Consider the following 13,418-nt stretch of genomic DNA (forward strand, 5'->3'; position numbering starts at 1 on the left):
AACTTCTTAGAAAATCTGCAAATAGTGCCTCAGAAGTCCATTCGTCGAGAAAGACAAAAAAAAAATTATTATAACCTTCAAAAACTCCAGCTAATGGCTTCTGAAGTCCCAGATTTGTATCAAGATCTTGTCCTTTACAATTCCGGACAATATATTCCTAAAAGAATTTCGGCTTTGGGCCATAGAGGTATGCTCTAGGAGATGGAACATTCAGGGATTTCCCCCGGCTTTTTTCCCCAGCTATATACAATACATGCAACGGTTGGTGATTCATATCCACCATGCATTTACTTTATTTTCCCTGATCAGGCAGAAAGCCCATATCGAGGCATGCTACAAGCACTTAAAGACTTGATACCAAGAGACAATCCCACTAGAATTCTGACATATTTTGAAAAAGCTGCTATAAATGCTTTTCAGGTTGATTTTAAAACTCTACATTATTGGAATGTTTCTTTCAGTTTTCAGTCTATCACAAAAGTTCAATTGCTGAGCCTCAACCAAGAGTTCAAAAATGACCCCAATTTGAATATTATTGTCAAAAGTATCCCAACCTTAACTTTTATTCCATTAAGAGATATTAAAAAGAGTATGGTCAAAGCAATGTGATCCTTTTCTCCAAGCTGATAATTACGACTCTTTTTTGAGTTACTTCTTAAGATGAACATCCTTAATGGTATGTTCATCTGCGCTCATCCAAGTCTTTGGAACCCCTTTGATGGACCAAAATGTGACACTGCTGTTCAACGTCTGGTGGCATGACAGGTTGCTCATCAGCAAGGTCAGAAAATTTCAATACAACTGAAAGTTGCTCAACAACTTTCAAGACATGTTTAGACATAGCCTCGGGAAAAAAAGATACCTGAAAGCAATTGCTATTATGCAAGGGTAAAAGATGCTTTGAAGGTAAAAATACCCACAAAGACATTATCCATTTGCTTTTTGCAGATTTCCCTCAAGAAGAATAATGTTGACTTTAGGAATATATCACCCTTTTCTTCTAGTGTTTGTGTGTCCCCCAGTGCTTGTGGTCAGAACGAAGCTTAAATGAATTTTGAAGATAAAAATATTCACAGTTGTTAAGGATTTTATAAAAAAAAGCAATGGAAAAATAAATACGGATTACCCTGACGCATTTTGCTCTCTGGAGTCTAGTTTTTATCGCTTTAAGTCACGTTTTGCTATTCAGAAAAATGGCACCAATTGCAATGTTTCTTTTTCTGCTCCTTTTTTAAAACAATATATATTTAAAAATCCATCAAGAGACAAAATAGAAACAGATCTAAGTTATGTGGTGGATGAACATGGATAACTCGACCACCAAACAACTCAGCCTTGAAACTAACTACCACTTAAATCAACTACCTCAATTTCAGCCACCACAAAACTCAATTACCCTCAACTCAACCACAGCATAGCCCAACCACCCCATAACTCAACCACCATCAAATCATCCACAACATAACCCAGATCTGTTTCAATTTTTTGTCTCATGATGGATCTTTTCATAAATTGTTTTGAAAATTGAGCAAAAAACGAAACATTGCAATTTGTGTCATTTTCTCAAGAGAAACACGCGACTCAAAGTGAGAAAAACTCGACTCCAGAGAGCAAAATGCGTTTGGGCAGTTTGTATTTATTTGCCAGCTTATTTTCCATAAAATTCTTAAGAACTGTCAATGTTTTATCTTCTAAATTTATTTAAGCTTCAATCTGACCATAGGTATTGGGAGACACACAAACTCTGAAAGAAAAGGATGATATATCCCTAAAGTCAACAGTATTCTTCTTGGGGAGGAAATCTGGAAAAGTAAACACGTCTTTGTGGGTTATTTACTTTCAAAGCATCTTTTTATCCTTGCATATGAGCAATTGGTTTCAGGTATCTCATTTTTTTTCTTCCTGAGGTTATGTTTGAACAGCTGTGTCAAGCACCGGTCCATCAAACAACTTCCAATAACTTGGATGAGCGCAGATGAACATACCATCTTAATGGTATGTTGTATGCCACATACGTAGGTATCATTGAAGTAACTTAAGAGAGAATGGTAAATATTACCCTGGGGAAAATGACCACAGAGTTCATCAAATACTCTTTCAGTATCTTGTAATGGAACAAAACCTAAGGCTGAGATACTTCTGAAGAAGATATTAAAATTGGGGTCATTTTCGAACTCTTGCTGAGGCCCAGCGATTGAACTTTTCTTATGATAAGACTGACTAGTGAATGAAATATCCCGATAATTTAGAATTTGAAAACTTAACGCGAAAGTTTTTTATGAAGCTGTTTTCAAAATCTATTACAATTCTAGTGCGATATGCTCTTGGCACCTAGTCTTAAGTGTTTGCAGCATGCCTCGACATGTGCTTCCTGCCTGATGCGGCAAAAGAAAATAATTGCATGGTGGATATGAACCAAAAACCTTTGCATGTATTATTTATAGCCGAAAAAAAAAGCCGGGGCAAAACCTTGAATGTTTCATCACCTAAAAATAGTTCTAATCTCTCAAGATACTGGAACATATCTCTATGGCCCAAAATAAGAAATAAATTAATAGGAATAATAAGAATAATAAGGATTAATTAATAGAATAATTATTAGGAATAATAATAGGAAAATAAGGAATATTAATAGAAATATTTTGTCCGGAACCGTAAAGGACAAGATCGTGAAAAGCCACCAACGGGAGGGGGGCTCGAATATTAATCGTTTTTCGTCTTTCTAGACCAATGGACTCTTCTAAGGCACTCTTTGCAGGCAATCTAACAAGCGGATCTTCATTTTCAATTTGAAGCTATTCCCCAGAAAGGTTTCTAGTTGACAGTGAGGAATTGGTTGCAACTTGTTTAACGTTGGACTTTATTTGAGAAGTCCTCACACTGATAAGATTGTCAGGGTGTGAATGCTCACCAGGCTTTGGTGGTTGATCAACAGATCTAAACAGAAACAGATCTGAATTAAGTTGTGATTAAGTTGATTGCAGTTGAGGTGTTTGATGGTTGAATTTAAGGTAGTTGAGTTGAGGGCGTTTAAGTTGTTTGGTGGTCAAGTTATGGTGGTTGAGATGATGGTGGTTGTGTTGACGTTGGTGAGTTGTGTGTTCATCATCAGTGCTACTCAGGTAAAACAGAAAAAAAGAAATTCCCTGCTATTCGAGTTTTCGAAAAATTCCTACTATTTAAAGTTTTCGAGAGCGGCGATTTCAATCGTTCATTTTTTTCTTATTCCACTTAATTTCTGGGAAGTTCCAAGTTCCTTTAGAAATTCTGAAAATTATTCATTTGTTCAGTTTTTTCTTATTCCACTTAATTTCTGGGAAGTTCCAAGTTCCTTTAGAAATTCTGAAATTTATTCTCGTATTCGCAAATTACTGTTCAGCTGAATCTGAAGGATTTCAAATCACTATTTTAAGATATTGTTACATGCGAAATATTTGTTATTAGACTGTAACTTTAAAACCTTTTAGTTTTGATCTTAGCTAAAACGGGCAATATTTCGATCTAAAATAGGTAACAGCTACTACTGCAACCATTATATATATAAAAAAAATGACAACCTAGGAGAGATGCAGGAAAATAAACATAGGAGGAGGCTATTACAACAGGAAGCATCAAAGTGCTCCAGTTTCGCACTTAAACTTGTCTTTTATAAACATAAAGCCTTTCATGTGAATTCTTTTTGTTTCTGTTCCTTGGAAAGAAGAGCAACGAGGTTATTCAGCCAAGGGGTATCTATCTACTGGACCAGAATGTTCACCCAAGTTACACTTTTTGCACGCCTTTTTATGTATACTTTTATGGTTTATGCAGGAATCCTATAAAAGAATCAGTTTTTCAGTATCCAAGGAAATTGAACCCTTCTACCCTCCGCTATTTCTGGTTTCAATCTACCTAACCACGGAAGCGTATAACACAAAATGCCCTGCCTCATGGTCAGATACTGAACAAAATGGTCAGTGGCTGACGATCACTGAAATCAGTAGTAGTAGACCCCTATTTGTGCCTACTACTCTCAGGGGCACCACGAAAGGGTTGCCATCACTGAATCCCTCGGTAGAGATAGTTCTGATGAATCTTTGCTATTTATTCCATAATTAAAGAGCTCTGAGGAAAGGGTGAAGGATGTTTTATCTAATATAAAATGTGTTTTTATCCCTAAATGCCCCAAACTTTGGATTGCAGATCTACCAGACGGATAGTAGGAGGAGCGGCTTTCCTTTTCAAGTCTGACCTAAAAACCTAAAAGCAATTTAAAACTTACCTCTTTTTATATCCTCTAAACATCTAAGACCCCATCCACGACCTGGAGTTTTGATTGGCAGAAGATTAGGGTAGTTTTTCCGAGTAAATCTTTGGTTTTCGCATTTTTCCCCTGCTTTGCAGACTTTTGGATGACATTCAATCAAAGTTAACCTGAAATCAAAGAACGTCTCAAAATGGTTAAAACAGATGAATTCTTATTTCTAATGCTAATTAAGAAAAAAAGCATCATATCAACTATTATAGTAAATGTGTTGACGAAAACTTACAATCAACATTACGAACAGACTATCACAAACTTACCTGTAGACCAGGAGACGGGAAATCTCCTCATACCTCACTAAATATTGTCAAAAAGACTCCTCCCTTACCAAAACTGAAAAACAGTTGCATAGATATGCATATTTTCATTCTTAAGCCCTGTCCCGGGAAGATTCCTCTGATCGTTCTCTAAGGATAGGACTCAATAATCGTATAAACACCAGCACACAGGGCAGAGACAGGTGGGGTTTCCCAAGATTGATTAGAACAACGCTTTGTTCCTCGGAAAATCTAGAGAATGTTTTGATATCTCCCTCCAGGAGAAATATTCTGGTCACTCTGTGCTCCTATGATTGTAGCTGTTAGTGTCAGTCCATTATATCAATTAAATAAAAGAAGGTTTTTCCAACTGAAAGTAAGGAACAACATTAAAACTTAAAATGAACAGAAATTATTACGTATATATAGGGGTTCACCCACTCGTCAATACCTCGCTCTTTACGCTAAAGTTCGAATTTTGTTCCAATTCTATAAGAATTACCCTTGAATCACAACGGCCGTTCAATTAGATTAAACAGCTTCTTTTGAAAATACTAAAAACAAAATAGTGTACAGAGCGAGGTAATGACGAGTGGGCAAACCCTCTCATATACGCCATAATTTCTGTTCGGTTTGAGTTTTAATATTGCTCCTTACTTTCAGTTGAAAAAAAATATTTTTTTATTCAATTTCTAATCGTTTTTTTAAATAATGCTGGGAGATCCGGTACCCCTTCATGAAAATTTATTGGTATCCTTTTTTTAGAGCTTCGATTATTATTGAGCCGGGTTGCTCCTTACTTGCAGTTCTTTACCACGAACTGTTAATAAACTCTGTAGAAAAACTCTAACTGTGAGATTGTTCAAAATCCATCGAAAGGAAAAACCAAAATCGGTGCTAGGATCCTTATAAGAATAAATTACTATTTTAAGAGAAATCTTTACTCTTATTCTCAAAATATTTATACAATTTACGTACATGTCTTAAAATATCCAAAGGGTCAAATAGGCGAAGATTTGCGAGACTGGATTTCGTCTTCTATGATACAGACAAAGCGTCTTGTATATTAGTTTTTAATAATTATAGTTTTATAACTATTAGTTTGGTAGATTGACAAAATCCGTAGGTGTCACGAAAAACAAAATCAATTCTCAAAACCCACAAAGGAAAAAAAAAGAAGAGAATTGACCTTACAGGATTATTTACTATCAATCTATGGTTTGCAGCTGTTACGTTTGTGTTCAGTGATACAACAGCAAACGTATACAAAAATATTCAACAATCTGTGTGTATTATTCTAATCATAATCAACAGAAAATACACTAAAATTTGTTGTTGTTTTTTTTTCAAGAAAAAGTCTGCTATTTGACATAAAAGCATGAACAAGATGTCCACGATGTTATATAACATTTTTCATATTACATAAAATGTGAAACAAAGTGAAATGAAAAAAAGAAGCAGCTCAAAATTTTAATATGCCTCTAGAACAAACTGGAACGATTAAAAACGAAACAGATTAAGCAACAATACAGAAACAGGGAAATCTAAAGAGGAAGATACACCAAATTTTGATGTTCCAGTGGTTCAGACGAAAAAATTTCTATACTTTTTGGCGTAGATTAAGCAACATAATGGATCGGCCAACGTAAAAGAAAAACAAGTCAGGAATTAAAAGTCACATAATTTAAAATTGATCTACCTTCAAATTTGAGATATCTAAATACCTAAAGAGCCACCTTTTCACCTATTAGCCGATTAATAGTTCTTTAAAAGTATAATAACCATAATAATAACAAAAACGGCTAAGCCATTCCATGATTCACAACGGAAAAATCGGGGGTGTGGTGTACCTGTTAATACACGCCGAATCTTCTCCACATGGATGTTCAAGATCAGGATCACATCCACATGGCGTCAAGAAATCCGGATCTTCACATTCATAAACTTTGACATTACCCACAGGACGATTGGTTTTAATCTTAGCATATGGTGGGGGTTTCTTATCCGATTTGAGAGAGTTAAGTTGCAGAACCTTTTGACGTTCTTCAATACAACGTTTATAAGCTTCAGTGGCTTCGACCATAGCAGCTTCATAACCTTTTTGGAAACGGGCTTTGTATCCATTTTTGCAAGCTGTATCCTGTAAAAAAAAATTACATTTGCAGTTATATTTGAAAAAATGTTTTATACAGAGAGTATGAAAGGGACGAAACATCTCTGTAATCTTAATTTAAGATTGCTCTTTTCAAAGAAAGAGCTCCTTAAGATTTATGGGCAACCGACAAGGAAAGATAACAAAAGAAGCAAAAAAAGGATAAACAAGAAAAAGACCTGATCTTAGCAAGACGTGGACCTGAACCTAGCCAGTAGAATAGTCGCCTATCGTCAACAATATAAAAATTGATCTTAAGATAGCACTACATTCAAAAATAAATCAAATGAGTGTTGCCATAGATTTCTAATGAAATTTCTAATGACGTTTTAGCATAAAATTAATTATAATTTACTGCGGAGAGAAGTTAATAATTTGCAAACAATAGGATATATTCTGCAACGCCCATTACCGTAACATAAGAAGTTGTTCAGTCAACTTCTTAGTATAAGTCCAACCAAGAGTTAGAAACAAGTGGACGAATAAATGCTGGATGCTGGATATTTGTAGAGGAGGCTTACTTACTTCATAGGAGGTATTAATAGAGCAGAAAACGATATTATATCTTCAACTGAAGGACTACCAGTTGCACTTTAATACAGCATACACCAAATCCAGGGATATTATTTAGCTGAACCATATTCTAGTTCCTAAGCTTTTATTCGTGAAACTCATTAAAAAACTTTTAAATTTATTAGGTAAATGTTTAAAAACCTTGTTTTGCTCTTATGTAAATTTGAAATCCTTAAGCATAATCGGGAACGAAAGGAAATTTACAAATGACGAATAAAGACCAATCAAGCATAAACAAATTAAACATAAACTACCCGATAATACTCTACATTTGTCAGCGACCTCCACACTAACCCAGAGAGAATCTCCCCCGGCGTCTGATAATTTAATGGCATCCAACCCACCAAAACTGAACAGCTACTCTTCATTACGCCTCTCACAGCAAAAGATCTCATTCACTTCTTAATAAATATAAGAACATTCTTTTCAAATAAAAGGAATTGTGCGAAACATCATCTAAAGCTCCAAGGACTGGAAGGCTTGCAAAACATTAGATTTAGTAGAGAAGAGAATCCAAAGCCGAGTAAATTATGTCAGGCTATACATACAAAACAATAGTAATAATAAAATACATTTCCCGACGAAAACATTTCTTCAAGGTTCATTCGTCGATTCCCTGCATTGGATACATTTCTTCAAGAATTATATTTGATCTTTAAATCAGTGATATTAGTAGTACCTTTTGCTCTTAACAGCAGCTTAAGTTATATATCAAACTTTTGAAATGAATAAATCTTTTCTGTGTTTTTTTTGTGTGAAAATAATTATTTTCAATTAATAAACTATTTTTAAATAATTGTCAAGATATATTATTAATCGATCAGCAGGTCCAAGAACCATTTTCAAAATTGCCCGAATTTTAAAAAGTATTTTTTTTTCATTTTGTATTGACGTTAGGGGAGAAAGAAAAGATCTAGGCTACATTTTCCGGTTCCTGACATGTTCCTCATGACAGACTTATTGAGTATGAATAAGGTGAAGAGGCGTGCGTGTGCAAATAAAGAAACTTACATCCTCTTGAAAGAAAAAGCAGCGCCCTCGGTTTACCCAATAGTAATCGTGAGTACCGAAAAATTGGACACAAAATTCACCACAGCTGTGAGGTAGGTTTTGTACATTCTCTGGAATCTCTTCCGGTTTACGAATTTGAGCAGGCCACCATCTGCAATAGAAAAAAATTACCTGAAAACAATCATCTCCTTTTTTATTTGATAAATCTTTCCTTTTCTGTAACGAATACAGATGCTTCTTATTAAACACTGCATGATTACTAGTTTTACTACGTTAAAATCTAATAGTATATTGTATATTTATTTTATCAGAAGACACTAGGCATCCCTATACATTGGTTTCTATAGAAGAGGAGAATGTTTTAAAAGTACGAGATGAACATAAGCACATACGAAGAATGTATATACGTTCTACTTTGCTCTGACCAACCATATGAAGTTTTAATACTCCAATAGGTCCTTAAATATCTGCACACAGAAGAAGGAGAGACACCCTTGAAGATTGATCCACAGAGCACACTTGAAAAACATAATGAGGAAAAGCACCGAAATCCACGACATTTTTAGCACACCTTTTAACAAAACTTTTTAGCATTGGATCCCTTACTACTCCCCTTAAAATCCTATGTATCCTTATGTACAATAATGTGTCGTGATTAGGTTGGAAAGTATCAGGTCTTTACACTAGGGAATACAATGCTACAAAGAAGTTCCACAAACTATCCATCAAGGACGAGGGGACTGTACTAAATTATGCCGATTTGAACATAATCATATATAATAAATCTGCTAGAAATGGTAATCTTTTCTCACTTGCCAGTTTTTTAAGACGTTTTTAAATTTGTTGTAAATATGGCCCGTGGTTCGCCTTTTCCTAGATTACCGCTAACACTACAATCATGACGTGCTCTTTTATAAGCGTGAAACTGATACATCTTTTGATATCTTTGATACACCATCTTTTGATACACCAGTTGATATTCGTCATTTCGGGCTTTTTCTTTTTTACGAAGTGGGTTGAGTTGATTCTTCAAGGTTTTACGGTGACGGAAACCGGCACCTGATCCATTACGCTTTTAGCTTTCATAGGAAAGGAAACTCGTCCAAGAACAATCATTGTATACTTACGTGCATCAATGCGTCGTGATTAGATTAAGGAGTAAATGTTATTACATTAGGGAAAATAATGCTATATAGAAGTTCCATGAATTATCCCTTGAGGACGAGGGGATTTTACTAAAATACGTCTGTTAGATTCTCCTCATATATAGTAAAGCCGCTAGAAATGGCAATCTCTTCTCACTTGCCAGTTTTTTTAACACGTTTTTAAATTTGTTGTTACTATGGGCCGTGGGTCATCCTTTACTAGGTTGCAGCTACCGCTGCAATCACGATGTGCTCTTTCACAAACTTGAAACTAAAACATCTTTTGAAAACTAGTTTATATTCATCACTTAAGACTTTTTCTTTTTCTTTATGGAATGGTTTTAGTTGGTTCTACAAGGCGTATCGGTGACAGAAACCAGCACCTGACCGGCTACGCTTTTAGCTTTTATAGGATTGGAAACTCATCGAAGAACCATCATTTATATCTCAGGCTTCTAATCCAAGTAGCTAGAAAAAAAGCGATAAAGGGAGCTTAAAAACTCTATTAAAATTTGGAATTATTTGGAAGCACCTAGTTTAGTTAAAAGCCTCTTCAAAAGACTATACACGATCCTTTCCAAAATTCTAAATTTTAAATCTTTGACGATCATTAGGTAAAGCATAGTCAGCAAAGAATTCAAGACTTACCTATAAGCCCCCAGCTTCACCCAGACAATGTCATGATATAAGGGTAATCGTCCAGTTTCACAGTCAACACAAACAAACGAGCCTTCTGGTTGTTCAGTTATTTTCAAACACTCGAGATGGAAAGACGACGGGCAGTGATCACAGCAGATCAAATGCCCCCCTGAAATACAAGCCAAATATATACAACCTGAACACTCTGAAGAAGAAGAAGAAGAAGAAGAAGAAAAAGTTTATTATTATTCAATACAATACTGCCAATTTCTGAAATTGCTAATCTCTGTTATCGGAGATTGAAAAGGGCAAAAAATATACAAAAACTAAACAAATAAAAAATCACGGAAAATAAAAAACAAAGATACAGAATTTCATTGCTACTCAAAAACAAGTTGTTGCGGATGCGATACTTCCTTACTTGAGAAAGGTCACTTGCAGAAAAAATCACTGCCATACCACAGATGGTGGCAACCCTGGTTGCAACCTGGAGAGAGGGAATTCAATTCCTAAGAAAAGACTAATATGAGCACCAAAGTACCCATAAAAATTATTCTGGTATCCCAGTTGTAAAGTTTTTTTCTGTCGGAGAAGTGTCAACCTTGAAGAACACTTCTACGGCGTTATCACTTCGTTGTGGAATGAAAAATCACTTTCGTGAGATTTCTTACTAATTCTTGCGGAAAGAAAGCGTCATCTTCGTCCAAATGAAATCAATCGTTTCAAAAGTAGAGAGTCTAGATGACTCAAAAGCACCCGGCAACTATCTGAGTTTATGTTTAGTGCTAGCAATGTAGATCGTTACAAAAATTACTAGCGAAAAAAAAAAAGAAACACAGATGCAGAGGCAAAATAACCGAAAACTAAGTTAAGCCTTATTGTCTATCCAAATCTCAAACAATAAAGTATTAAAAACTACCTTAGAGTAATTTTTTTTTTAAACTGTCTTCAATTTTTCACATATATACTGGTTGAATCACTTCAATGGGATTTCTTCTTCTGCTTTTTCTTTACTTAAAATAAGCCAATTATTACGAGAGAGTTAAGTGGTTGTAATCAATATTAACAAAGAAAAACTAGTCTTTTGATATTGTTTAAAAAAGTATGTATTGCTCAATCCGTTAACACTAAAAAATTTAGAGGAATTCCCCAAAGACAGGCCAATTCTAATAGCATTTATAAAACTATACAACCAAAAAAAAGTTATTCAATAGTCAGCCAATATGATTATTTTCCTGTGGCATCGAGGGAGGGGGATTTTCTTGCACACACACACAAGAAATACATCGAGCATTGAAAGAGCATATATAAGGGTAGCTACATATTATACCTTGACAACATTATTAAGTCAATCGTATATCCATATGGTCCAAAGTAAAGGATTTAGTAGTCGCAGGGATCAGAAAGAGAATGAATGTAAGAATGATTTTTTTTTTTCTTTTTCTTTTTGAAAGGGCAGAAAATAATACCATTCAGATAATCTGCAAGACTCGTGCAGAACAAACCTTTTTTTTATCAGTGCATTGGTTTTCAGAAATTTAGAATAGTATTATTTGGGTAGACATAGGCGGAAGGGATTGGACCCTTGAAAGTAATTGATATGAATAATGTTGGTAAGTTTATGTAGATGAGAAGAAAGAATAGAGGACACTCCAAGAAAAATCGATAAAGATGGTTTTACTCTTGTCCATATTTTGCTTTTGTAATAGTGACTCCAAATGTGCATTTTTTTTTTCTATCTCATTCATTTTTTAACCATGCCCCTTGTGACTTTCGTACAGAAAGTTAATATTATCAACTTGTAATTATCTAGAAAAAGTACAACAAAGTCTAAAAATTTCTTTTTACAACTTTTTAGCTTTGAAGCAATTTGATATGAAATTAATCCACTAGCGTTATTCCCTATAAAGCAGTGTTCAAACAAAATATTTCATGCAGAAGAATTTTGCTTTTACAAGGTTTTTCACTTATATTAATAAAAAAAAGATAAAAAAAAAATTCCAGGAATCTACAAGGTACGGCACAATATAATGTTTCTGCTCATATACCGTGTTTTGCTGTCTGCACAATTGGTATGACTTTCAGAGTTGCGTTGCATGTTTAACAAAACACGAAATAACCCGTATATTTCTTAGTAACGCACTAAATATATAATCTACTCATTATTTAACTGTTATATCAGAACTCATTTCATATATTCCAATTTTAATTTCCCCTCTTCTATTACTTATTTTACTATAAGTCTGAACTAAAATCTGGGATACGATAGAAAATTTTACCCTAAAAGCTGGCATTGTATACCATTTTAGGGTTACAAAAAGCTAATCTGCAGGACACTGCTGGATTAGATCAAGACTTTTCTCTCTCTCTCTTCTCTTACTTAGTATTAGTAAATCCTAATGGTATGGGTAGGAACACTCCGAGACGGGGTTTTCAAATATACAAAAAAATACAAAAAAAAACGGGCAAATAAAGCTGGACGGTTGCAAAGTGTTCTTTAATAGATGGCATTAGAGCGTATCACACTGGAGTTTTCGACATCATGTAGCAAATTTATTTGCCGACGTTCTTATGGAGATGTTCTTGTGGCAAATTCACACTATTCCACAGCAGCCAATACATTACTTATTAATGGGGACAAATTCTGAAATTTTAGTATCTATAACAAGTGGATTTTTTCTTATTATGCTAGAAAATTGTTACTTTTCTGGGAACAAAATTTGTCATGAGAGTATCCGAGCGGAACTAGTGATTGTCATCTTCAATATTGATTTTTTGATGCATAAAAAACTGTAAATACAACAAAAACTATGGCAATTTTTCCTCTGTTAGTAACAAAGAAGAACTATTAACTTCAAGTTTGTTAAAATTAAAAATTTTACACACTTCCTAGATAAAAGAAAATCTGTAAACAAGAACAAAAGTTAAAGTGAATAGTAGTTTGGAAGCCATATGCATTTTATACATATTTTTTTAAGGTTTTAGTGATTTTTTTTTTTTTTCAAAAAAAAAGTAAGAAGAAATAAAAAACATAAAGTGTTAAAGAGCCATCTAGTTCTATTTCAGAAATTTATTTCACTCTATGAATTAAATTTTTAGGGATGGATTCCATGGTTCAAATTAAGTGGAAGGTGTTTTCCAACTCCTATCTCAACTCATTTTGCATTTGCAAGGCCAGAAAGATTCGCGGAAGGTAGGCGTACCAGCCTAAACTTTGTATAAAAAAAAAAAAAAAAAAAAAAAAAAAAAAAAGACACGGAATGTTGGTTCTTAGGACTGAAGCCGGATTCTAAGGCAAGCTTGGATTTTCCTTCATTTTTTTTTTCTCTCAGAATATT

General features: G+C 34.4%; 1 protein-coding gene across 1 annotated transcript in view; it reads right to left on the reverse strand.

Annotated features, from left to right (window-relative positions):
- LOC136025092 (uncharacterized) overlaps positions 1-13,418 on the reverse strand; it is a 76,769-nt gene that overhangs the window by 13,531 nt on the left and 49,820 nt on the right. The window contains exons 11-14 of the mRNA XM_065700814.1: positions 10,090-10,249; positions 8,297-8,447; positions 6,411-6,700; positions 4,262-4,413 (exon numbers count right to left, since the gene is read on the reverse strand). Of these exons, the coding sequence (XP_065556886.1) occupies positions 4,262-4,413; positions 6,411-6,700; positions 8,297-8,447; positions 10,090-10,249 (753 nt within the window). The remainder of the gene's footprint in view (positions 1-4,261; positions 4,414-6,410; positions 6,701-8,296; positions 8,448-10,089; positions 10,250-13,418) is intronic.

The sequence above is a fragment of the Artemia franciscana genome, chromosome 3 (genome assembly GCF_032884065.1).
Source record: "Artemia franciscana chromosome 3, ASM3288406v1, whole genome shotgun sequence".
NCBI lineage: Eukaryota > Metazoa > Arthropoda > Branchiopoda > Anostraca > Artemiidae > Artemia > Artemia franciscana.